Source organism: Rhagoletis pomonella, unplaced genomic scaffold, assembly GCF_013731165.1.
Source record: "Rhagoletis pomonella isolate Grant_MI unplaced genomic scaffold, Rhpom_1.0 Rhpom_scaffold_00005, whole genome shotgun sequence".
NCBI lineage: Eukaryota > Metazoa > Arthropoda > Insecta > Diptera > Tephritidae > Rhagoletis > Rhagoletis pomonella.
In genome coordinates, this window is record NW_023458559.1 from 68,162,649 (window position 1) to 68,190,382 (window position 27,734).

The 27,734-nt window shown below is 37.2% G+C and overlaps 1 protein-coding gene across 1 annotated transcript; it reads left to right on the forward strand.

Moving 5' to 3' along the window:
- Position 1: 1 nt before the first annotated feature.
- On the forward strand, positions 2-27,475 carry LOC118740197 (gamma-aminobutyric acid receptor alpha-like). The gene is made up of 7 exons (XM_036471694.1): positions 2-491; positions 6,266-6,333; positions 7,017-7,237; positions 14,284-14,366; positions 22,937-23,291; positions 24,413-24,495; positions 27,101-27,475. The coding sequence occupies exons 1-7, from the start codon at positions 2-4 to the stop codon at positions 27,331-27,333; spliced, it is 1,533 nt and encodes a 510-aa protein (XP_036327587.1). The 3' UTR covers positions 27,334-27,475.
- Positions 27,476-27,734: the final 259 nt, after the last annotated feature.

Sequence of the window (27,734 nt, forward strand, 5' to 3'; positions counted from 1 at the left end):
CATGCATTCCGCTGCTGCTATCCACCACCACCACCAGCACCACCACCACAAACCTTCAGCAACCCCTGCTAGTGGGCGCCACCGCACAATTGGCCTTTTAAGCAGCTTCATGCGTCGCTTATTAAAACTTTTGATTAGCTGCATTCTCATGCCGGCCATACAACATCACATTCACATTAATTGGTCTCCAATGTCAACATCTCCAACGTCCAGCATGGTGGTGCATGCATCTGCCATCTCCCTTTCTGTCTCGATGTCCACAACGAATGCAACCAATGTCGCCGGAGTGTCTGTGCGCAGCGCTGCGCATGACGTCGGTGTTATGTCTGCTGCAGCGGCTTTGTCCGGCTTGGGTTCACGTGCGCCCGCTTCCTGGTCGGTGGCTGCTTCTCACATGCGCTTGACGCAACGCAACAATCATGCGAATATTTCCGAGTTGCTGGACAATTTATTACGTGGCTATGATAATAGCATACGACCGGGATTTGGCGGTAAGTGGAGGCTTTTTTGAAAAAAATACGATTATATTAAATGCTTCAAGTTAATTATTTTGTTTATCTGTTATTTATTTTTAATCATGCAGAAATTATTACACCTCGAGTCATAGTTATAGGCGCCCCACATAATGACAAGTTTAAGGAGATTATTATTTGTTATTTAATATTAGGTATTTTTTTATAAAAACATAGTTTATTTTTTAACAAATCATATATAAATCCAGTTTTCTAACTTCGTAAAATATTTAAACAATATTCAAAACAAAAATTCATTTTAACTAGATCGCTTAGAAAGGTTTTATGTATGCAGCAGTGTAGCCCATCAATTTTAATATCACTAAGTGCAAGTGTTGATTTTTGGAAACTTTTTTTGTTGAAGCTGTTGCTCATTTTCTTCCATACGAAAAAATCATCGAACATACTTTGTATGGACGAAAATGCAAAATCTTTCTTAGAAATCCTATTAAAAAGCTCGAAATTTTTACGAAAGTTTTTTGTTTTCCTTTTTTTTTTTAATATTGCACAAAGTTTGCACTGGATTTATGCGGTTTTTTTTGGGTAAACTATGGCCCGTGTTTATAAATATTTAAAATAAAGTCGACTCTAAAGTTAAAGGTACATTTTTTATCAGATATCCCATTGAATACAACAACAACATTGTTGCAGGCAGCGAATGAAGAGGAAAAAGTTCTTTAAATTTTATTTCATCGTCAGATCCTTTGAGAACTACAAGAACTTCTTTGCGGACATATCACTTTCGTTAGGTTATTTAAGACGGCTTATACTATCTTGTGAGTTGAGGGTATGAAGCTTAATCGATTTTCTAATTAATTTTGCTACTAATATTATCAATTTCGCTATCGAAATTTTAATCGAATTTGTAATCGATTTTTTTATCGATATTTTATCGATTTTGTTAGCGATTGTTTATCGATTTTGTTATCGACTTTGTTATAGATGTTGTCATGGATTATTTATCAATTTTGTTATCGATTGTTTATAGAATTGTTTCGATATTTTTATCGATAGTTGTATCGATTTTCCAATCGATTATTTATCGGTTTCGTTAGCGATATTTTAATCGATTTTGCTACCAATATTATAATCTATTTTGCTATCGAAATTTTTATCGAATTTGTCATCGATTTTGTTATCGATATTTTTATCGGTTTTGTTATCGATATTTTGGATGTTACTATCGATTGCGTTAGCGATAGAGTATAAAGATAAAAATGAAGATAAAGGTAAACAGAATAACATAAATGTATGTAATTAGAACGAACAGGGGTAGAGGTTGGGATCTAGATAGAAAAAAGACAAAAAATATAACCTTAAGCAAAAGCAGATATTGGTTGTGAGACAAAATAGATATGTAACGTAGGTTTCACTTCTCCAGTGTGGCCCAGGCTCACTTACTTTTTTTTACAGGCTTTTCAAATGATTGCATGCTGATGCTCTGCATAGCTTTTTGTCAAACATAAATACTAATCGGAAAGTCCAGGCAGCCAACTGCTTAGCCGAGTTCCTCTAATCAAATAAAAGTTGAGTCATTAAATTCCAATAACACGTTCAAAGGCTCAAAGGAATTTCCATCACCTAATGGCCACTTTAACTGCACTGCAACCTAAGCGTACTTAAATATAGAAAATGTTTTTGTCTAATATTAAGTTAAATTCTATAAATACATAAACCAGAAACGATTATTATTAGAAAAGGGAGCAAAAATATTTAGCTTTGAGTTAATCAAATAAAGTGCTGCTACGCATTTCTATTTCCATACAGCATCATACTTTGAATACTTTTAAAAAGCTTCTGAATTATGAAAGGCAATGTATGTAAGTAGCAAGGGCAACTTAAATGAGCCAAGCATTTGATTAAACAAATCATTGGTGGCAAATAGTTGGGGTAACCACCGTCATGTCCTTTGACACTCAAGTAATTGGCATATAATTTGTCAAGAGCAAAACGCTTCAGCAGAATTGAAGAATTTTTAAAGCAATGCATACTCAAATATTCGCTATGTGCTATTGCACTGGAGACCATAGGCGTAAATCGGCAACATTGGTGGGGGCATTAATGAGTGTGTGAATGGAGAAAATAAGCTGCTAAATGCCTAGGATTTTAGCAAATGACAAACGAAGACTTTTCGGTTGCTATTCATCTGGCCCAGTTGTGCTGAAATTTTTAGCGTATCCACTTTTTTGATTTATGTATGTATGTCAGCGATGGGAAGAATTGTATTTACTAAATATGTATCGAGTATGATAGTGTTAACTTAACTTCTTGTCACAGTACTAAATACTAAGTACAAAAGTATTTAGTTAGTTTCCCCTAATGAAAGCGTGCAAAAAATACAAAAGGACTTAGTACTTACGATTTGATGCTAAATACACTACTAATATAAAAAAAAAAGAATTTCGTCACTTCAGTACAATTTGAGGTCTTTTACGACTACTTCGCGATTTACGGAACTATTTTAGGATTGTCGGAATTTGTAATTCTATTTCGGAATTTTCCATGTGTGATTTTTCTGAAATTTTTTTCTCGCCCCGTTCTCCAGATATTTGGAAAACTATTAAGTCGATTTGTTTTTGTTTTTGTGCTGTAAAGTTTTTAAAAATGTATTAATCAAGCTAAAATTTCATATTTATTTATTATTTATGTTTATGCATCAACCCTAAAAATTTTAAACAAATCAAACACATGAAGTGTGAACCCTGAACGTTGTGGTATAGAACGCCCCATATACTAAGTGCATATTTGGGTATTTAGTACCCAAACTGATACTTTAAAAACGAAAGTACTTAAATACCACTGTTGTATGTAACATACTCATGCATAAATTTCGGAAAATCTGAAAAGCTACCGCTAGCAAAAGGCGACAATTCCGAAAACTGACATTTATGAAACTGTCAGCTAAGGCAATCGTTCCATCAAATAGTAATGGCGAATAGCAGCGATGTCCTTCAAATGATGAAGGCGAAATGCAAATTAGCTAGAGACGAGAGACTCACCGAAGCTTCGTATGCAGTCGAGATAAGCTAAACGCAGCAACTGTGCTTAACGGACGTTGATAAGGCTTGTGTCTAAGCGAATATGAGCGCTGACACGCAAAATGCAAAGGAAGTAAGTGGAACGACTAATATGTATTGAGGGCTAGTGACAGCAAACGCGTATTACACCCAACACTTTCTGATTGGCCTTCTCCTCCCTTAAAACAGCGATCAAACAACCGCGCTGCTGTGCTGTTAGAGGAAATCCGAGCAGCTGAATTGCGTGCGGAAAGTGTTGAGGCACGGAAATTGTTTGCCGTTGAAAACGCTTGGAAAACAATAAACAATAAAGAGCATAAGGAAATTGACAATTTGCATACATATATTTTCTTTGCAATTACAACATTTTGCTGCTAGCAATTTCCAATTAAGAAAAAAAAACGTCTTTCAAAAACAGCAAATCGCGTTATTCACAGGTGAATTTGAAAAGCTGTTACCTTTCTCAAATACTTAGTGTGCCAAATAAGCTTGTTTGCAATTCTCTTTGACTATGTTTTTTGCTCGCTGTCGCTTTACGTTCTATATTTTACTGGTATTTTGCACAACAGCCATACAAATGCTGCAAATGCATTTAAGAGATCTTTCACACTTTTATGTTTACACTAACTTCTTTTTTTTGTGCATTTTGCATGTGGGAATGTGCTTACACACACATATGCTTGATTAAGCATTTCCGTTTCCACGTTTGCTCCAGCGTTAGCTTTGTAAATCGCCTTTGTGGCGAAAATCGACAAACAGCCTCACTGCTTTGAGGTATAAATCAGTGTTGCGACAAGGATTTTTTATTTGTTACTAAAATCGCCAGAATGAGTTACCAAATTCTGGCATGAGTTGCTCACGTTTTTCAGGTTCCGCGAATGCGGACGCGAGAGTAGGAGTAGGACAACCGTAACAGCATATGCCCCAAGAACTACGCATACTCTCTGGCCAACACTAAAAGATCAGTTAGTCTAGACTTAATTTACTTAAGTTAACTTTATATTTTAGCTAACCTGTTATACGGGAAGCTGTGTTAGCGGTTAGTCAAAACATAACTTACCGTAAGAAACTTAAGAACCTGTAGCTTTTAGATACAACCTTTTGGAAATTAAGAGCGGTGAGAGAATCAGGCTTGCCAGATTTTCATTTTGTATTTCTTTATAATAGGTGAACGCTACAATTTTTTTGATGTGGCATTATAAGCGCAAAATGTCAATCAGCTGAGAGAACGCACACAGAGGGAATCTAAAATAAGCAAATATATTATTTTCAAGTAGATGTATGAAGTCTTCATATAGGACCTCCAAATCCTAATTCTGGAAGGTAATTGTCAACAATAAGTCACTTGACCTACTTTCTACCTATCTACCTGTGTCTCTGAGGATCACGATTCTCTCATTGTTGTATTTCCTATTCAGATTTATCTCCGCGCACAGACTGATGGCTTAGATTTCTGCCTGAAATGTCATCGAGTACTTTAACTTTGGCACCGATATCCTTGGGGCCATAGGGTACTCAGCTGGAGACGTAGTTCCAAAATGGAGGTGGACAATGTTCATTTCCTACACACTTCTATATTGAACCTCTTTTTAAATAATATTGTCCGTGGAATCTTATCTATGAGTAGTAGAGTAGAGTTGGTTTAGCTGCCAGCTCTATAATTACATGTAGAGCCTGCAGCACTTGAATTACCTACAGCGTAGGTGCGCTTCGCAAACACATGCCAGACTTTGAAGCTTTGTGAGCGACTGTTTCACAGGGTCTAGGGTAGTTCTTGAGACTGAAGCTACCGTCATACATCTAAGGATTCTCGGGCTGCATGCCCACGATTATTAGTGCTTTTTTGGCTCTGGAGATGGCTGTGTCTACGATTTTTTCCATGGAAGTTTGGTATCTAAGATCAGCCCCGGATAGTTCACTTCGCTGGTAACACTCACTGCAACCCCATCCAAGGATATATTGCTCATGCCCGGAAGGATCCTTCTCTTGGTGAAAGGAATGATTGACGTTTTGGTTTTGGTTCGGTAGACTTTGAGTCCTATCTTCCGTTTGAATTACTTTGCAGAGAGTGCTCTCAAATTTCCATCTAGCTATTATGACCATGTCATCCGGTGGTCTGATAGTTGCCTAGTTAGCAGCGTAATTAGTTACCGGTGGAAGGCTAAGAGAAAAGTGTAGCCGCGCTTATATCTGCGAGCTCTGTTTAAAAATGCTGCAGTGCTGTGGCAGCCTAAAACAAAGATTTAGTGGGAGATGTTTTTAGTGTATCACGCCTCCTACATTTTTGAGTCATCCGCGAATATGAGGGTAGAGCTATCTCGTACCTCGAGACGATATAGCTTTCACAAAAAAGTTCTTAGTTAGAAGGCAAATGCAAAGAATGACCTAATAATGCTACGATAGTGGGCTAGCATATTAATATGAGCGAGTCACTTTTACTTTTAGTCTTATAGATTACAGCGTGCCTGAAACTTAAAAAAAAAGCTCCAAAGGGTGAAAGTTTAGGGCATTAGTAGCAGTTCCGCGCCCCTGTTACTGGTATGCAGGAAGTCACTTAAATCTCACTGAATTTAAAATTAGTAAGCGACTTATCCTGTGATGCCATTCCACTTAACTAACACTTTAAATATTTCTTTTTTGAATAAACTTTTTGGAAACAATGCAAATGAAATGCCATATTTATAAATTCACTTTTTCATACAAATTTGAAGTGAATACTTATTTAACTCTTTCCAGGCCCACCAGCTACAGTTGAAGTTGACATAATGGTACGCAGTATGGGTCCAATTTCCGAAGTGGATATGGTAAGTCAATGCAAAAGATTTTATACTTCTACTATTTACTCAAACAAAACCAAAATGTTTCCCACAAAAAAAAATATATATGTACATACATACATACATATTTAAATGGCAGCAAGAACATCAATCATAAACAGGTCGACATTTGCATGTAAAGGCAATTTAATTTTCCAATTAATAACGCTAATTAGTTCTGTACTATGAAGGAAGGAGCGCTGCCCACCTCCAGCATTTTGACACTTCAACAGCTTCTTCGCCACACGAACAAATTGCATGTAAACATTTCTTATTAATTATTTTACAAGTGTTTATTTGTGTTGAAAAGCCTAACAAATTTATTTGCTCTTACCAGTTACACAAATCAAAACCAATTAAAATCAGCAAAAAAAAAACTACGAATGGGTGGTAGGCAAAAACGCTTAGACGATAAGAGTCACGCGCAGACTGACTTCAATTTATTATTTGTTGATTTAGCAAACACTTACACTCTCACACCACGAATTCATGCACATTTGCACACCTACAAACATACATTTGTAACCATACACATACATCCGTACATAGTATGTTATTAAATTAACGCGACGCCTTTTCATTTCGATTAAATTCTCTGTGGTAATTTAGCTTTGCCTGAAAGTAAGCATTATTATTTTCTTTTTTTTTTGTATTCATTCATCTATTGGCAGACATATTCCATGGATTGCTATTTCCGTCAATCGTGGGTGGATAAACGTTTAGCCTTCAAGGGCGCTCAAGATACATTGGCTTTGAGTGTTTCGATGTTGGCGCGCATTTGGAAACCCGACACTTACTTCTATAATGGCAAACAAAGTTATCTACATACCATTACGACACCAAATAAATTTGTGCGCATCTATCAGAATGGCAGGGTGTTATATTCGAGCAGGTGAGAGATATTATAATTATTACCACATTTATGTTTTTAAGCATTATTTGGAAATTGGAAATTACATAGTTAGAATAAGCATTGAGAATGGATAATGATTTGTATTAAAATTTGCTCTTAACTATCAAAAACAAAGAGCATTTGGGTAAGGCTTTTAATTGTCCTTTCTTTCAGCTATAAGTCACATCCATCGACTGAAAATAATCCGCTTATGGTTGGTTGATTGGAAGAAGCATCGCCTGAGTACTTTCTCAGAACCCACTTAGCGCTGAGAGCATACGCTTTCTGTGAAACACCTGATAAAGAAAGTGTCAAAATGGGGTAAGTTGCACGTTTTCAATAGTTTTGCGTTCAATAACTTTTCTGGTAAGTAATTGCAGCGAGAGCGTAAAAGAAAAATAGGGAGTGAAATTGAGAGAGAGAATTATCAGAAAAAGTTATTGAACGCAAAGCTATTGAAAACGTGCAACTTACCCCATTTTGACACTTTCCGGAGGGGAAAGTTTTGACCCGCAATTTTCTTTTTGATTGGAACCATTTCTCATCGTCATAAAAACATATGTACATTAGATTTAAATTGTTCATCCATATTTTCATTTCACTCAAATCATCCTCTTAAACACTTTGTTAAAATTTGAATGTGAAACATAACCTTACCTTTTGACACTTTGCAAATTCTCGCTAGTAAAATTTTTAATTGCAAGTATTTGCAGCCCTCTCGCATTATTATGCACTCGAATTTGCTCGCTCTTGTAAATAATAAATAAAAAACTTGCAAGTAATAGTAACAATTCATACACATTTTTTGATATTGAATGGACCTATTTATTATCTGCTCTCATGATTTGTCAGTTTGGTAAAATCACTTGAATTTGTCGATGAATCCATTTATGTTAGAAATGAAGCATTTGTAAATTTGCTGGGCACTCGCAAATATAATGTTCGACCGTTGCAGCAACGGCGCCGTTGGTTGTACGGAAGATCAATTTTGGTTGCATGTTCACCAATGGGCCAATGTCCCGTTATCGTAGCTGTTAAGCTGACTTTATCCTTTCTCGGCTTCTTTAAAAGTTCCTCCGTCCTTGGGTTGTCATGATTCGGCCTATATTCCTAGCAGGTTTGAATGTTGTGCCATACGTGGACATTGCAAGTGCAGTTCCTATTTGATGAGTCCGAGTAGACGGTTTATTGTCTATACTTCCGATTCAGCTAAGAGATGTTCCGGCCTTAAATATCAAGATTTTTATTTTTAGAATATTGTAAAAACGTTGTTATTTCGATTTTTATTTTTCCGATATAATCTGGATTTCCATATTTTCGATCAAATGCAATCGTTATTTTTTGAGTTGATTATAAAATTGAAATTATATTTCCTGCGATCATTTATTGTATTCATATTTTGATTTAAAAAAGTTTATAATAACAATAAGAAGTAATCCAGCTTAATAAAATATTTTAGCATTTGGGAAAGCCAGTTTCAAACCACTAATTTGCTTTAGCAGACATCTTTGTAGCGCCTCCATTCGCTGCCAACACCTTTTCCGTGGTGCTCGCGCGTTCACCCGCTACGGTTGTCACTTTCGAAATCGCCTTATTAGCTGCGCTTATAACAGTCGCTTTACGCCTATCCCGCACAACCAAGACTTGTTTCTGCACTTCACTGTCAAAACCACGTGCGGTCAGAGCTTCGTTGCTGCTTAGTTGATTGTTTTGCATCGCTTGGTACTTTCACTTCCACCGACAACTTCAACTTTGGCTCTGAGAGCTCCTGTACGCAGAGGAGGGCTGAAAGAAAAGGTTATAAGGCATGTGGTTTCTTTATCCTCGAGAATCCTTGAATATTTTAGTAGTACCCACCAGCGGCGAAAATCACTAAGGTCTTCATGTTGCTCAACTTATGTTGCTTTGCCTTAGTTATGTCTTCTGTCCTGACTTTGAACCTTTTTATACACAACTTCGCTGAACCTCTGCCTGGTTCGAATCGATTGGCTCGATAAAAATTAAATTAATTTGAATGTTATGGCAGTTTATAATGAGCATTCGTTTGACTAGTTAATATAGCCACAAGCCCATTTTCCAATGCTTCTTCATACATACATATGTAGCACCTAATAAAGTGACTCAAATCGGCGGCTGCATAATTTTCCTGTTAACAATTTCCCGTTCGTACCACTAAGTTCTATTTCCAGAAAGTATGTCAAGTTCCCAAGTAACACAAGCATTTGGACATCTGGAACAATTTCATTAACAATGAATGCGCCGGCGCGACGTTTCCATATTCGTGAACTCGTTTGAAAAAAAAAAGTTCACTAACGAGTTCGAAAAGAAGATGCAACACATTAACCAAATTAAGTAAGACGACGGGAAGATATGACGCATACGCTGCCAATGATAATGAGAAGCTTTTAGTAAATAAAAAAATCAATAGCTGTGACTCTCCGTTATTCGTGTGAACATGTACATATGCGAATGAAGAAAAAAAGATGTGTGCTCAAATTTTGGAGTGATGCGTGTAAGAAAACTGCAATGCAATGAAGAGGTCGAAAGGAAGAAGTGAAATTGTTTTCACCAGTCACGCTTTATTAAGTTAAGTTACAATTAAAAGGTGGGGCAATTGCGCTAGTGATTATGTAAAAGTCTCACCAAGAGATTCGAAGTGAGTAAACTTTCATCAAAGTTTGTATATAAAAAGATTCAAAGTGAGAACAGAAGACATAACTAAACTAAACGTTAACCGAGAAACATGAAGACTCTAGTGATTTTCGCCACTGGTAAGTACTACACCCAAGGATTCTAAATTATACCAAATTAACAAATACTCCTTGTAGCTATCCTCAGTGTACATGCGCTCGCCGTGCCCAAGCTGACTTCCACTTCATCCGAATCCAGCGAGGAGGAACATCGCGTCATTTTACCTGCTGGTGATAAACGTCCTGTCGGCTTAGCGGGCGTTGGTGCCGCTGCTAGTCCACCTGATTTAAAATCTGTCGAGGTTAAAGTGCCAAGCAATGCAAAGCCATCAACCAAGCAGCAGTTTATCTCCGAAGCTCTGAAGGCACCGGGTATAGGCAGTGAAGCCCAAAAACGAGCCTTAGTGGTGCGTAATAGACGTCAATTGTCTGGTACAACCGCAGCAGGGAAAACATCACCGGAAATTACAACGGTAGCCAGCGAAAGCGCAAGTAGTACAGTGAAGGCGGTGTCAGCAATTGGAGGCGTGACAAAGGCACCTGCTTCGGCCGCAGCTACTGTTGGCACTAAGTCAAATTAGTGACTTGAAACGTAGGATTTCAGAAGGATAAAAGCACGTATTTAGTATTGTATTTTCTATGAAATGTGTGATAATTTTTTTGTTACTACACATTACTCAATCTGTAATACTTTTGATTTTTTTTTTTTGGTTTTGTAATTGAAATAAAGATTCCAAGATTATCCTGAAAAATATGATTTTTTCCTTGAAAAAACTTGGTAACCTTTCGCTTGTAAAAGGCTGGGGCTTCAATAATATTCCACTCCACTCCATGATTCCGTATAGAAAATATGCTACTTCATCAAATAATGTGGTATGTGCGATCTTTCTTATTATCCTGGTAAGTCGGAATGTGGACACAGTGGGTTCCTAGCTGCCCGGCCGGAAATTCTCTAGACAAAGCTCTGATCCCATCTGGAGCCTGGCTCGATTTCCGTAACTGAGATTTTTTCGACAGCGCCAAACAGCTTCTAGCAAGGAAATCCGTTCTACAGATAATCTATTCTGGCGCTTAATAGATTTTCTTTGCGATGTTCACACCCAATAGTATCTGGACAAGGCCTAGCATACAAAAATTAATCAGAGATAATCACTTCTGGCACTGAACAGATTCTCTCAATAACGGTTATCTCTCGTAGTGCCTGGACCGGCACTACCACGCAATATCTTGACTTGGGTAGGAAGACAGATTTTTTCTAGTACGTTTACTTTGTAAGGGTAACCTTGACGGGCTCGAGATAGGTCGGCCTGAAACAAGTTTATTTTCTTAGAGACTGGACTGGCTCCAGAATAATAGTTTGAGATAACCACTTTTGGTGTTGGGAAGATTTTCTTAACTGATATACTTTTTAGCAGTGCCTGGACTGGCTATATCCTAAAAAATCCTGTTGCTGGCAAGTTTTTTCTTACAATGGTTTTCTTGATACCACCATGAAAAGCTCTGGCAAGCGACAACCATACATTAATAAACTATCAGGACACTGAGTATTTTCTCCGAAGCTAAACTTTCAGTACCAGAGGTTGTAGCAGGATGTAGCGTACAAGAACTGATCAGAGCTTTGCATCGATACATCAATGTTTTTGAAAACTGACTGCAGAAAAGAGAAGTGGCAAAAAAATGTAAATGGCTCTAAAAATTTCCATTAGAAACATAATTTCCTCAGTTACAGTAATTAATTTGAAGTTTTTACAATTTTGCTTATGACATATTTTGCTGTGAAATAATATCTGAAAAATGACAAGCAAATCGATGTATGCCCTTCGATGTATCAAATAAAAGAAATACATTGATGTATTTTTGCCACTAACATGTCTACTAGCGCCTCGAAAGTTTTCCTTGTCGGATGCTAGACGGAAGAAAGCAAATCGGACCAGCTTCAGTGCTATTAGCGGCGATGCGGTAATTTAACCACCAAGAACGGATGCTAACGTTCAAGCATAGTTCGGTTGTGGTCCGGAAATGGCTTTCCCTCTGCGTAGGCGAAACCCTCGAAACCCCTTGTTTTCAATATCGCGGAGTTGTTTATACTGAGCTGGACAAAAGATTTTACATTTCTAATTTTGTAAGATGTAAGGCTGCCAAATGCTTGCAATATTATTGTAACAAAAAAAAATGTTTTTTTAAGATACTTTCGAAACTTTTATTTCAAATAAAATAATCAGTATTAAGAACACAAGATCACTTTCATCATAGAAAAAAACAATAAAAAATAAACAATCAATAAGTTTAAAGAAGTCCTTCGCCATTCCTTCTAAATCCTATGTTTCAAGTCAATTATTTGTCTTACTGGCGACTGTTTAGCCTTGCGACCACAGCATGCACCTTTGCAAGCCTTCCAGTCGCTGGCATCACCTTTCTGCAGTACTCGCGCGTTCACCGGCTACAGTTGTAACATGTTTCTGCGCTTCACTGTCAATACCACGTGCGGTCAGAGCTTCGGAGATTAACTCCTGTTTGGTTGATGGTTATGCATCGCTTGGTACTTTGACTTCGACCGATTTTAAATCAGGTGGACTACCACCGGCTCCAACGTCTTCTAAGCTGACAGGACGTTTATCACCAGCAGTAAAATGACGCGATATTCCTCCTCGCTGGATTCGGATGTAGTGGTGTTCAACTTGGGAACTGAGAGCGCTTGTACGCAGAGGAGGCCTGAAAGAAAAGTTTATAAGGAATGTGGTTTCCTTATTCCCGAGAATCCTTGAATAAGTAGTACTCACCAGCGGCGAAAATCACTAAGCTATTCAATTTGCTAGATTTAAATTTGACTTAGTTATGTCTCCTACACAGAAAATGAACCTTTTTATATGTGTACTTTGACTGAAACTCTGGTTGGTTGGGATTGATTGGCTCGATAAAAATTTATTTGTATTTTGTGACAATTAATAATGAGCTTGCGTATGACTAATATAGTCACAAGCCCATTTTCCAATACTTTTTCATACTTATACAGCCGCTAACAAAGTGACTCAAAGTGGCACGCGGCGACTGCATAATTTTCCTGTTAACGAATTCCCAACTCCCGTTCGTGCCACTAAGTTCCGTTTCCTGAAAGTATGTATGTTAAGTACTCATGTAACGCAAACGTCTGGATGTCTGGATCAATTTCAATAACAAGCCGAATGTGCCGGCGTGACATTCCCATATTCATGAACTCGTTTAAAAAAAGGTGAACAACGAGTTCAAAAAAGAAGATGCAGCACATTAACCAAATTAAGTAAGTTGATGGGAAAATATGACGCAAATGCAGCCAGTGATAATGAGACGCTTTGGAGTAAATAAAGAATCAATAGCTGTGACTCTCAGTTATTTGAAGAAAAAAAGGTGTGAGCTCGAATTTTGGACTGGTGAGTGCAAGAAACCAGTAATCCAATGAAGAGGCCGAAAGGAAGAAGTAAAAGTATTTTCGCCAGTCACGCTTTCTTAAGTTAAGATACAATTAAAATGTGACGCCAATGCACAGTGGTTCAAAATTGGCATTTCGTGTTCACAATTCACTGGAGCCTTTATTTTTCAATCAATTTGATAAATTTTTTTTAAAGGTAGCTAATAAAATTTTCAAGAGACCAATTGAGTCCAATTTTTGAATTTTTGTTTGTTTGTATTAAATTTTTTAGTGAAAAGTGTAGAAAAAATAGCAATTTTGAAGAAACAGGAGAATCGATTTTGTAGTTAATAAATGATACTTAACAAAAACTAGTTGATAAACATTTATGGTTCCCTCAAACGAAAAAAAAATCTCAAAAAAAATTTGAAATGTTATAAAAATTAATGTTCATCCAAACTAAAAAAAAAAACTTTGTTTCTACAAAAATTTTGGGCATGCAGGGTTATAGATCATTATAGTTTAGTATAATAAAGTGCAATCTGCAAGTGGCTAAGAGATCGCCACTTATCAGACGAAACTGTAACACCAAACTGCCAATTCACACAGGAATTACCGCTATCTTCTGCCTCTTGTTGTTTGCTGCTATTTTGGGTACTAGAAAGTGTGGTTCATTTTCTTTTTCAGCTGTTTGCAAGTTAGCCGTCTAACTTCCACGGCTCTCCATTTCCGTATGACCCTAATATAAAAATCTAAAATCCGCTGATTCTTGAGTTACTTGCATATAACAGATTAAGTTACGTAAATTAAGTCTATGTTATGAAATCATGATTGAGAGAATACATAGGTTTCGGCGCTCTAGACACATTAAACATTAAAAATATTCAATGTGCCTTGGTTGAAATTTTCTCCTTATCTCCGTTTGCCAAATTGGTTTCTTTAATGTTTATTTATTTTCCATTCAATTTCAGATTAACAATCAAAGCTGGCTGTCCAATGAATTTAGAAGACTTTCCTATGGATATACAAAAGTGTCCACTAAAGTTTGGCTCATGTAAGTGAAATGAAAACTGCCAAAAACTTGTAAACAACTTATGAAAGTTCAACATCAAACCAACGTAAATACATATAAAGTAAATGCAATTGAGACTTCGTACGTGTACTTTATATGTACGTACATACATACATATGTACTAAATATGTACATCCACTCTTATGAGCACACAAACAAACAAGTAAACAAAATAATTTCTTTCATAATTTTCTTAAACTTATGCAAGTGAGATTTTTGAGTTACGGAACGCTGAGGGACATACACACACACGTATTATATGTACACTAGGGTGGTAAAAAAAAAAAATTTAATGTTAGCTCTCACCCTCTAGGATTTTTCTTAACGGAAAATATGATAATCGAATTTTTTGTAAAAAAAAAAATATATTTAGAACTGCCTCAAAACCCATGAAGTTTTCTATGTATTTTATATGGGGAAAAAACATATTTACTTAGAAATGGTATAGAATTCCTAAAGTTCGATATATTTTCGATCGGAAAACTCGGTCTCTTATCAAGAGAACTCCAATAATAACACCCAAATGTTTATTTTATTTTATTACTTATGGGTCCTTTTTTGGGGTTTTTCGTGAATATTAATTTATTTCAAATTAAAAATTGGGTCTTGTTATTGGAAGTCTCCTAAAGAGAAACAGAGTTTTCCGATCGAAAAATATTGATTTTAAAGAATTCTATATCTTTTCTATGAAAAAGTGTTTCTTCGCCTCATAAAACACGTGGAAATCTTCATGGTCTTTGAGGCAGGTGAGAGCTTAACATTTTAAATTTTTTCCCCCGCTTGTATTTTTGGACCGCCCTAATATGCACTTGTGCATAAGCATGTGTGTATAATTGTGTAGCTATTTTTATTACCTATTGACCTTGATGACTCAAAGTCGCAAATAAGCTTATGTGAGCGGAGGACACAACATATAGGCGCTTGTAGTCGGCGGTCCGCTTGTATTAATGCGATCTAACTACTTATAAATGCAATTCAACGAAATACTTATGAATTGCATACATACATACATATATTTACATTTACCAGGAATGCAGCGTATTACTGTACATATACTCAAAAGCAAGCTTGCAAACACCCTGAATGCTTATCGCTTTGCGCCACTTTACTGCCAGCTTTCTTTTTTTTTTTTATTTGCATACTTTACTAGCCTGCTGCGATTTGTGATATTAAAATGATTTAAATAGCTCTTATGCTGCCCACTCGTCCTTATACTTATTCACATGTAAATACATGTACATACATATACATATGTATGTATACGTAGTTAGCAGCAACGCAAAATACGCCACAAAAAGACAAATGGGTAGACCAAAAAAGAGGCTAGTAAAAGCGCAGCGCGCAACTATGGAAACAAGTTAAGCTGTTGTTAGCCGTTTGTAGTTCATTTATTCGCTGCTTATTCGTTTATAGCGGCAAAAGCAATGAATGTATACAGAGGGCTACATACGGAACATGCATTGTATAAGAAATTGTTTTTTGCACCCCAAGTACATAATCATTATTGTTTGTTGCATGCGCCATAGGCGGTTGAGGGGTCGGTGAAGGTGCGCTCTGGTGCATTGGCTTAGTTTTCTCGCATAGCAGCTTTTCTAATGAATATGTCTGCCCGCCTATTCGACATTCAAACGCATTCAAGGCTTTAATTGATTGCATGCTGTGGCAGGAATTTAAGATGATTTGAAGGAAATTTGAGATTTTGTGTTAGAGAGAGTCGAAATATTTTAAAAATTTCTTGGAAGAGGATATCGCTCGTTTAATAATATACAGATGTAACTCAAAATTTATGTTTTTTGGAGATTTCATCACACAATAAATAAACTTGATAAGGAGAATATGTTCAGCCTAACAGATGACTAAACTTCCCAAAAATGACTAAGATATGTGACTTTCCATCTGTCTTTTGGTATACCAAATGTATGGATTGAACAAAATTTGATTTCGTTTTCCCACAAAATTGAAATTTTGAAATAATTCTGTATATTATTAAACGTGCGATATAATAAACAAGTCGTTTTAATAGCAATTAGTGCTTTCAGAAATTTTTCTTAACAAATAGTTTTTTGACATTTTTCTCAGCTTCCGCTTTGTCGGCAATACCAATTCAAATATATTCCCATCCGGAACGCAAACCAAGTAAACTTTACATACTTTTTCTGTCTCTGACTCATTCTAATTTTTTTGTTAGTGATCCCCGAGTCAAAAATGCTGCTTGGCTATCTGAACAATGGCTGGTTTTGAGCTCCTTTGCAGTTTTTATTTATACCTTACTAATCGTCTTGATCTGTAGTATTTTTTTCTGAAATTTTAGTTGCCGGAACGAGAGAGAATATATGAAAGTAGAGTTCTCCTCGATCCCCCAAAAACTGAGTTAGTAGACACCTTTACTCACTAGGCTATGGCTGCCATTAGGAAACCCCAATTTAAACTATTTCCCCTAATAATTCCAGAAGGATTCTTGTGGGTAAATTGTGTTGTAAGTAAATTTTTGAATGCGGAACTCTTCTTCAATTATTTACATTAGGTGCCCCATATATTCTTAGGTCTGAACTGGAGTATAATTTTTTGTTGTTCTATCTTATGCCGAATTTCCACTAGGTATTGAAATTACCAAAAATGTATACGAATTAAAAAAATGCCATGTGAAAATGTGACTATTTTTATGAACGCAATGGCACGGAAATTTTTAATGCCCAACATTGTCATTAAGAATATTGTCATTTAATGCCTAGTGGAAATTTACTATTACTCATCCATATTCGATTCTACGTATTTTTTCAGACATATATATGCACATGACTAACGAGCTCAGATCAAAGAAAATATTTAATGTTTCTGAAAAGCACTTTGTATAGGTTAAAAATTCTTTGTTTGATCAGCAGCTAACTTCATATAGGCATTTTAAAACCAAATATCTTTTTAGTATTTTTTATATTCAATCACAGAAAAATTCAGCATCTACAGCATTTTTAACGTCTTTCAAGCTAATTGCATTCATTAAACATGATTTATATTCGCATAAAATCGATTTTTTTTTGTTTGGATTTTGCATTTCAATTTGCACTTTTGATTTTCGAGACGTACCACCAGTCGTATACGTAACATCATTAAAAATCAATTTACTCATTACACATCAAATAGACGTGCGTACGACAGACTACAAAGTATGCGTACATACTATATATGTACAAATGTATTGTAATGTATGCATATCCGCATAGTAAACCTCAATGTGACACAATTTGAAAGCCGCAGAAATAAATATAGTACATACATATGTATTTAAATGTGCACATACATATGTACTTCGCCGCACCGTGAATATACTATATAGCTATATCTGCGTAACAGATGTAAACAGTGAATATTTAAAAGAGGATTTTGAGTATAGATGGTCTAGTATAGTTATGTGGAGTTTAGGCCAAAAATAGGCTTTGCACATAAATTTGTACCATCTTACTAACAAAGACCATTGGAGTAGTACCCAAGTATATGTATAAGTACACAAGCTGCATCAGTTTGGGACCTGCTCCAATGCTCTAACCGGTGTTACCTAAAATACTGAATATACATATTTTACCCCTGACTCGTTTGTTATCCGGTCCAATAGTCCAAAATGCCAGACTACTAAATATAAATAACCCCAAGTGGTTCTATAGTAGTTCGGAACATAGACAAAGAATGTAGTACGTTTTACCACCTTGTCTTCATCACGACATCTCCTACAGAGAAAATTACTTGATATGCGCCATCATATGTGCATTGGTGTAATACGAAAATAAACTTTGATAATCCCGGTAAGAGCTCTTATTGCAGGTTCTTTTAATTTCAGAAGATCTTTCACATTCTTCCTATTTTACGTCGACCATAATGACAGTAAAATTTTAATCCATAAGTTAATATTTTAGTCCATAGGTTATTATTGGCATTAATCAATGCAGAGGTTCTTCGCATAGATCTCAGCTTGGAAGGAGATACAGATGTTTTGTCGAGAATTTCTAACTGATCCATAGGTCCCTCTAAAAAAAGAGAGCCAATTCCTTGGTAATACTACTATCTAGCATTGGTAGATACGGGTCCGATTTTTATTTATAATTTAGACTGTTTTCTCAACTTCGAATTTACTAACTCGCCTCTCTACAGGTCATTTTGTTGTTATAATTAGCTGCTAGATGTTTCTTAAATCTCTTCCCAATTTTTCTTCCTCATTTTTATACCCGAGCGCACTTTTTCACAAGGTTATTATAACTTTGTTCGTATAACGGTTGTTTGTGACAGCCTAATGAAATCGAGATAGATACAGACAAATGTTGGTAGGTTGGTATTGAAAATGGGCGAAGTCGGACTGTAACCACGCCCCCTTCCCTTATGACGGTATTTTCGACAAATGTTAAAACTACGATATATCAGTAAATCTTGCATCCAGTTTGATTAAAATTAGTGCGTGAATTCGAATTTTGGTGTAAAATAATATTATTATGAAATTTTTGGAAAATGGGCACGACCCCGCCCACTTATGATGAAATTCTGACCCTCAGTAGCCGCTTCACTAATCCTCGGTGAAGGTTGGCTTAGAATCCAGCTAAAAAATCTCTTGAAAATCTTATAAATCGGACAATTAACGCGCTCAGCTCCCATATAACGGTAATTTACAGTAGCACGAAAACTGAGATAAATCAGTAATTACCAAAGCTAATTGACTCCAAATCGATCACTGCAATAACCACTTAGCAGAAAATTAGATTATCATAAATTTTGGATCTTGGGCGTGGCGCCGCCTATTTATGACCACAAATGTGTATCTCGGTAAAAGATTTATCGATTTCTACCAAACTCGGTGCACTTAATAACCGTGGTACGAAAAAGCAATTCGTTGAAAATCATTCATATCGGACTAAAATTACACCCACCTCACGTATAACGCTAAATTTGAGATATAGAAAAACTTAGATATTTCAATAACTCAGGGCGCTCATTTACTCCAAATTAATACTTACAACAATCTCTTAAAAAATAAGACTGTTGTAGACCTTTGGTAGTTTAGCGAAAATTGAAACGACGATATTTTCGCCCGAACTTATGCTTCTTTACTTGTTTACTTTTAGTAGCTCCGGAGAGATGACTTCTTAGAGATTCAAGAGATCATTTGATATATATTCCGCTATCTCCACATTCGAATAAAGTAAACCAAAGCATGAGCTGTCATTTTGTATAGTCCCATAATATTAAGTACATACAGGTTGCTTTGGTGCTGAAGGCGGGTTTTTTAGAGCATCCGATGACGATTAAATGGTTCTAAATTGGATAGATCTGACAATGCTATTATCACACGTGCAGAGTTTAGCATGTCATTTCATCGTGAATAGACTTACGCCAAACAACACTTGCAAATTGTGCAAATGTATTTCGAAAACCGTGGTTCAGTTCGGGAATGTCCATTTGCGATCGACATCATCGATCACGATTTTTGTATCACGTATACTCTTAATGAGCCATGTCCAGCATTGGCAGAATTGGCCTACGACCTTATAAAATGCAGTTTGTGTAGCACGGCACTAAATATTTTATCCTGATCCCACTCAACCCGAAATTCAGTTTTTGAGTACCGTAAGTATGTAACGCCATTACTAAGTTTCAATTTAAAGTTCTGCGACTCTAAAAAATTTATTAGAAAATCTTGTAAAACTATAATTCGAAAGATCAATAAAAAAAAACGTAATGAATTTCTTACTTTGCAGATAACCTAAGCGGTCGAATTTCCACCCTAGTACCCTTTAAATTTTAATAATTTTCCACTATGAACTATCTTCTAAGCTATTCCAAGTGTGTGCAAAACCTGCATATATGTACTTATAATAGTGGTTGCACAGCTTTGCTTTGCTGGGGTGCCGCGGCGCATACGTAACCTCAATACAAAATAATTAAGTTGTTGTCAAGTGTTTGATTCATTTGCAACATACGCTGTTTATTGTTTTGCGCTTACTTCTGACATTTGATTTTTCTTGCCATATTTTTTGCTGACTTCTGAAAAAGCAAAATAAAAAAAGCAGAGCGACTGTCTACTTCCTGTCTTTGCGTGCAAAAGATACTAGGAGCGAGTGCACATAAATTTTAATGAATTCCATATTTTGAAATTCAAATTTGTGCAAAGTGCATGCGGAATTCGGGTCGAAGGCAATATTCTTACACATATGCGAAATACATTTACATGCACAAGAATATTGTAGCTTGTGAAATGAAAACAAAAGTATACTTATAAAACCCATTTGAACTACATACATACATATATACATGCATACAAAAAATTGTATTGCTGATTTCAAACTTACATTCTAAGCAGTTCAAAACCTATCTGCTGACTCTCATTAACTCGTCAACTGCCAAACAACAACGGAAATTAGTACGGTAAAGGAAAAGGAAACAATGTTGTAATGGCATTTGGCTGTTTATTGAAATCAACGAATGCGAAGGAGTGGAAGAAATTAAAGGAAAATGGTGAAACAAATGTTTAAATGAACTAAAAAAAGTATAAATAATCAGATGAGACGCAAATTAGTGTGAAGATGCAAAAAAATCAAGGGGAAAGCCGATGAGACAACCATTCCTCAAAAGTACCGCTGCGGCACACATACACACATAAAAGTAGTTTCTTTTTTTGCGTACAAATTATGTCTGAGTAGATTACATGCCTTATTGGCATTTTCATTACAGTTCGATGGCCACAGGGCATGTCTAGCCTTCGTTGATATTTGCTGGATACGAATTTTTTTGAATTTTTGCCTTGCCAGTAAACTACAAAATAAATCAATTCCAATACAAATCAATGAAAATAGTCACTTCCATCTGCAGAAACTCATTTATTCTACCAAGTACATACTCGTACATATGTAATGAAGGTGAGCAGCTTCAGCAGTTTTGTAGTGTGCCACCTGAATGAATCAATTTAGTACTGTCTGACACTTGAATTGAGTAAACATGCAAACACATTTTGCTAACTGCGACAATGACAATAAAAACAGAGCACCAACAACAACAGCGCAATTTGTGTAACGAGCTACAGAAACATCAGATAGGTATGCAAAAAAACGAATGATTAAAGAAGCAAATGCCTGCCCTAATATTGTTATGTAACCATATGCGAATGTATGATGATTTAGCTTCTCCCTTATACACATACTTACATATGTGTCTATGTCATAGGTTATTTCTTCTCAGCAAGCTTAAATGAATCACTTAACCATGTAACAACAGGCATTGAAATTTTATCTCATACATACAGTTACTCAAACAAGTGTTCGCAACGTTTGTGTCTTTATTTTAAAAGATATTCTTTTAATAAAATTTTAAACAGTTTGCACAAGAAATTAGTTACAAATCTCTACGAAAATATCACCAATTCAACTTTACCATACAGACGGAAACATGGATTTTTTTTTCTTTTTTAATTACATGTTTTTGTGATTTTCTTTTGATTTTTAGATTTTATTATTTTAAAAATTTTTTTTTATTTCATTTCATATATTTTCATGTTTTTATTCTTTTTTCTGTCTTTAATTTAGCTTTCAGATTTTATTGTTTTAAAGAAAAAAAATTATATTTTTTTTAAATTTCATTTAATGATTATTTTATTGTTTCTTCTTTTTTCAAGGAAGGAAGGTTTGTTTCTTATTTAGTTTTTAGATTCTGTTTTTTTTTTAATTGTTTTTATTTTATGTAATTTTTGGGAACTTATTTAATTTAGTTTTTTTTAATATATATATTTTTTTAATTATTAGATTATATTATTTTTTTAAAGAAGAAATATTCATTTTTTATTTCATTTAATTCTTAGGAACGTATTTAATTTTTGATTTTAGTTTTCTTTTAATTAACAATGCGCCTGCATTCATATTTACATATATAAACTAAAAGCAGCGCTGCACATTCTAGAAGTACCTAAAAGTTTGCAGCGTAGGTTCCTTTCAAAAATATCTATATATTTTTCTTTTAATTTATTTATTTATTTTTTTTTTAAAGGAAATTGCCTGCCGAGGGGCAACCGCTGTGAAGAAAAAACCTTTTTTCTACATTGTTTTGCGATGTTGCTTTGACCAGAGCTTGAACCCAGTCGCTGCGGAGTGGAAGTGCGCACTGCTTACTACTACACCACAGCGGTAGCTTTTAGGAAAGACAATTTTTTGGATGGTGGGCGGTATAGAAATGAAAGCAGGTTCTTACCAGCCACGTTGGCCGCCCACAGACTTTAGCTACTTCTTAAACACTTATCAATGCAATTTTGGTTTTTCGCAGTGCCAGATGTTACTCTTATTTACTTCATTTATCACTTGCGTACTTGAAATTCATTACTTACTCAACTCACTTAATACCTTCCATCAGAAAATGTTGTGAAACTCACTGACACTCTCAACAATCGCTTGTCTAACAATCTCACAATCGCTAAACTCGTTGACACGCTGCATTTACGCAAACAAATGAACTCATTTTCTGCTACATACATACATTTTTTTTTTACATTTTAACTAACACTTTCCTTCTCTTCACTCACACTACAGTTGGCTACACGACAGCGGATGTTGTTTATCGTTGGAATCGCGAGCGACCAGCTGTTGCCATTGCTGAGGATATGAAATTGTCACAATTCGATTTGGTTGATTGCCCCGCTGGCAACCTCACCGATGTGATCTACAAAGCCGCTGCACCGCATGATGCAACATCGGACAGCAGCAACAATAGGGGTGGCAATAGAAATAGCAACAATTACTACTACAACAACATGAATGCGGGCAACGATTTCAACCACAATCGTTACAATCAGAAATATGGCAGCAAATCGATGAGTACGTTTGCGGGGCCGGGTGCAAAGAATCAACATGTACGCGGTACTGGGTCGCAGTTGGACAAAGGTGCCTTTGGTGGTGGTGGTGGTGGTGTGGGTGTTGGTGCGGGACGCGGTGGTTTTGGGGTTGGTAGTAATTTGGATGCACCGGGTTCAGTGCGTTTCGAATCGAGTCGGGCGTGTAAGTAAAGATTTGATTTATTTGGTATTATTTGTTTTTATTTGTTAAAGGGGGCTACTTTTTGTTTGTTTCTTTTTTTGGGTTACTCATACGTCATGTAGGTCAACCAGTCGCTGAGTACGAATGATTTAGTTGAGCTCTTAGAGATAATAAATCATGGAAATAGCCAAAGCGCATTGAACCACTGCAGTGATTAATTTGCACCAACAACAACAATAATGCACTATGTAGCCTTAGGCAAAGCAATTGATTAGTCACACAAAACTAGAAAAAAAATAAAAACTTTCTAATTGATGGCACTTCATATTTAACTTTTCGCACTGCACTAAACATATTTTTCTCTTTTCTCTCTCTCTCTCTCTCTCTTTTCCTGCCCTCTATACCAACAGCTGAGTACTCGATGTTAATGGTTAATTTTCACCTACAACGCCACATGGGCAATTTTCTCATACAAGTCTACGGCCCTTGCTGTCTACTGGTCGTCCTATCCTGGGTCTCGTTCTGGCTTAATCGTGAAGCTACCGCAGATCGCGTCTCGCTCGGCATAACCACCGTGCTGACAATGACATTTCTCGGCTTGGAGGCACGCACCGATCTGCCAAAGGTGCCTTATCTCACCGCATTGGATTTCTTCGTATTCCTCTCTTTCGCCTTCATATTTGCTACAATTCTACAATTCGCTGTCGTACATTACTTTACCAAATATGGTTCGGGCGAATGTTATTTCATTATAGAGGAAATGGATTCGGATACCGAATCGGATGCAGATGCACGTACGCTTAAAAGCGAATTCAATGAGAGCACCGATTCAAGGCTCTATGAAGTTATACCGCTTTCGATGTGTTCGATACCGATACATGGCGCCGGCAAAGGTTCGACGAGCAGCAGCGGCATTGGTGTGGGTGCGCGGTCTCGTCGCAATTCAGGCGCGAAGCGGCGTATACTTGCCGGCGGTAGAAATGAAGCTGCTGGTGGTGGTCGTTACAACTTCAATTGTTTCGCGTGGCCGTGTTTCCGACGTCGCAAGCGAGGGCGCGTCGGGTTCGATATGTCCGACGAGGATGATGAGGAGGCACATTTGCGAGCGAGTGAAGGTAAGAATGTTTAAGCTTTTTGTAATGTTTTCGCAACTGCGAACTTAGGAAAGAGAATATACTCGCTGTTAGTAAAAGGTGGATAAAATCTTGAATTCAGGATAGGTCCGTTGTTTTCGTCAAGTTCCGCACCCCATGAGACTGCCGCCAAGCATAACTCCATGTGAGGGGAAGGCGCTTAGTCGCCGTTGCTACGTCTTGGTCTTGCGAAAGCCCCCAATCTTTTCATTGTTGCATGTACGAATGATACGGATGAGTGATTTCCTCCAAATGCTCGGCGAATCTGCCGTCTTGCATCCTCAAAATGCGCCATTCGAAGAATACATGGTTTACATCTTCTATAACATATAACAGGATCAGATTCATGTTTAAACCGGTATAAGTACAAGTTAAGTAGAAGTCTACTTCGCCGTGCGTTTTGTCAAGCCAGCGATTCAAATTCGGGATACGGAGAGTTGTCCCATCATTGTTGCCGGGCTAGCCTGCTGGCATCTTTTACAGTGGAAGTTTCAATTTCGCTCCCAAAAAGCTTTTCTTCTGCCCGATGGGCTACATGCTAGCGACAACCAATGCTGCCTCGTCCGAGACTGCTTCGAGCACACAGCATACCCGAAGGGCACATAATCTATACGCTGATTTCACACCGCGGAAGTACGATGACTGTTGCAATGCGCTGTGCCAAACAGGCGTCTCCGTTTTCTGCTCCTCCAGCTTAAGGCCATTTTTTTCTTGAAGCCACGATTGTACGGCTTCTATGACTTTATTGCCTTTATAGCAAATTTCGCTTAAGTGTCTCGCAGTAACTACAACCACGATGTCGTCCGCAAAACCAATTACCTCGGTCGCCTTGGGTACCTTAAAGCGAAGAACTCCGTCGTGCATAATGTTCGTAGACAAAAGTCCAAGCACAGTGTCTTGGAAAACGCCGCTTGAGATTTTTCGATTTTTCGCACCTGCTGAAGTTTTGTACTCCGAACGGTCTTCTAAGTAGCTTGTATGAGCATTCTAAGGTACGAAGCTACCCCGATATGAACCAGTGCGTCTAGGCGTGACATGAAATTTTTCATCGCAATTTTGTATGCTGATCCCCACGGATTCTTCTCAGCGTCGTCTTATTGCTATTTTCAGTACATGTCTCTCTGCTTTGTATCTTCCTCTGTACTGCGCGAACTAAACCTTTCCTCTTGCACGTTGGAAACGACTTCTCATCTTGATGCACCCTGTTCTCAGGGTTTAGATGCGGTCGTTCCACTAAAATACAGCACATTGTTGCTTCGGTATTGACTTCCGTGCCATTTCTGTATCGCAAACTTTAGCCATTGGCTGGGAGGACATCACGTTGCAGCTTTTCCGCTGGAGTCTTGCGTCCAGTTACCAGACTGTGCAATTAACGGCTCACTTAGTAAAGCTACGTCGGCCTTTAACTCCCCTACTATTTGCGACAAGAGATCTTGTGTGGCTTCGCAGGGATTGAGGTTAATTGGTTTAAGGTGGCGAAATTCTTAAAAAGCTTAGGCATTTAATGCAGCTTGCTAATATCAACGACCTCTCGTGTCGGAGAGGGTCTGCTTATAACAGATCAGAAAAGTAGAGAAAATGAGTCGTAAACTAGCACCGAAGCATAGTCAGGTGGAGTCCTCTTGCGTGGTCGTTGTTGTTGTTGTTGTAGTGGCTAAAACAACCCCCCCAGATCGGTTAATATCTCAGTCGTCGTCGTCAAGTTCCACTAACAGCAGTCCTAAGAAGCGTGCAGCCTCAATGGGGTCGGTCCACAGGGACAAAGGCGTTAGAGTTGTTGGGTTTTCCGGGCATACGAAGAGATGCTTCGAGTCATGAGGTGTATCTCCGCATGCCGGACACTCATTCGGCACATCTGCGTTTAGTCTGCTAAGGTATGAGTTTAATCTGCTGCAGTAGCCAGAGCGAAGTTGGGCTATTGTGGTCTTGTGTGGTCGTCGACGCTCCTGCTGCGGCTGCAGCCAGTAAGAATCCCGTATCAATGAAAGCTACATTTTTGGAAGCCTGCAGCCGTTTAGTGGATGCAGTTGCATTCAAATCTTCTACAGAACAACTTCCAGAGCACGTGGAAATCATTACAGGCTTATGGCGTTTCCTTGCCTACTCATTGCCCTCTGCGCACAAATCTAAAGAAGAGGGCAACAAAAAGGTAACCTTTTTTGTCGAAAAGAAAACGCCATTGAATTCCACGCTGATCTGCAATGCAACTTAATTCAAAACATAATTTCCAGGGAAATCTCATGCAAGCTGTTTAGTAGGTAGTACATATTTAGTTGTTATTCTAGCACAAGTCTTCATTCACCACTCGTGGTAAAAAACTATTTTGAGAGAAAGCATTACTTACTGAATACAGCACAAGTTTTTCCATTGAAGGAATCACCTAACGCCGTGTTTTCACTAGGCATTCAATGTAAAATTTTTTTGTTAGAAAGGGCATTACAACAGGGGGCCGTTTTAAAATAACTGTCATTGTGTTTATAAAAATAGTGATACAATTCGTTTTCATGTGACAATTTTAAATGACACAAATTTTTCTTATTTTCACGCCCCGTTTACAAAAATTTCTTTGCTTCTTCTCTCCATTCAGAACCCACTCCACATCGTGCCTCCGGCAAGAGACGCATGTCCTTCTATCGGCGCGAAGAGTTAGAGGCGCGTCGCAAAGGCAAGCGTGTGCCGCAGTACAATTCCGTTTCGAAAATCGATCGCGCATCACGTATCGTCTTTCCGATGCTCTTCCTACTCATCAATGTATTCTATTGGTATGGTTATTTGTCGCGCAGCTCACGAATATTAGCGAATACGCCAACGACCACCTGATGTTACCTTTTAGCAATTTAGAGCAAGTCCGAGAGGAAATCAAACGAATGGCAATGGAGCAGCGTGTAAGGGGCGTAGCATCACTAACTTATTTGGAATAAAAACTTATTAATTTGCTAAATGCTGGTAGTACGAATTTGGTGCGATGATAAATTATTTAAATCAAAAACATATTTTTAGAAAAAGAAAATTTAGAAACAAATGCTGCCGTTTACATTGAAAAAACTGGAAAACAACAAATTTCAAGAGGCTAACGTCTGCTCTCTGTCATTGCTTAACACGACACGTTTTTTGCTTAACAACTGCAAATTTAATTTCTTCTTAACTAAATTGCTAAAATAAGGAAAATATCTATATAGAAACTTGAAAAAGGACTTGGAAATTACAAAAAGCGCAGACAA

Coding starts and splice junctions, on each gene's coding strand:
- LOC118740197 (XM_036471694.1), top strand. CDS start 2: ATGCATTCCGCTGCTGCTATCCACCACCACCACCAGCACCACCACCAC. Junction 6,334..7,016: donor CAATTTCCGAAGTGGATATG/GTAAGTCAATGC, acceptor ATCTATTGGCAG/ACATATTCCATGGATTGCTA. Junction 23,292..24,412: donor TCGCAGTTGGACAAAGGTGC/CTTTGGTGGTGG, acceptor CGCGTGGCCGTG/TTTCCGACGTCGCAAGCGAG.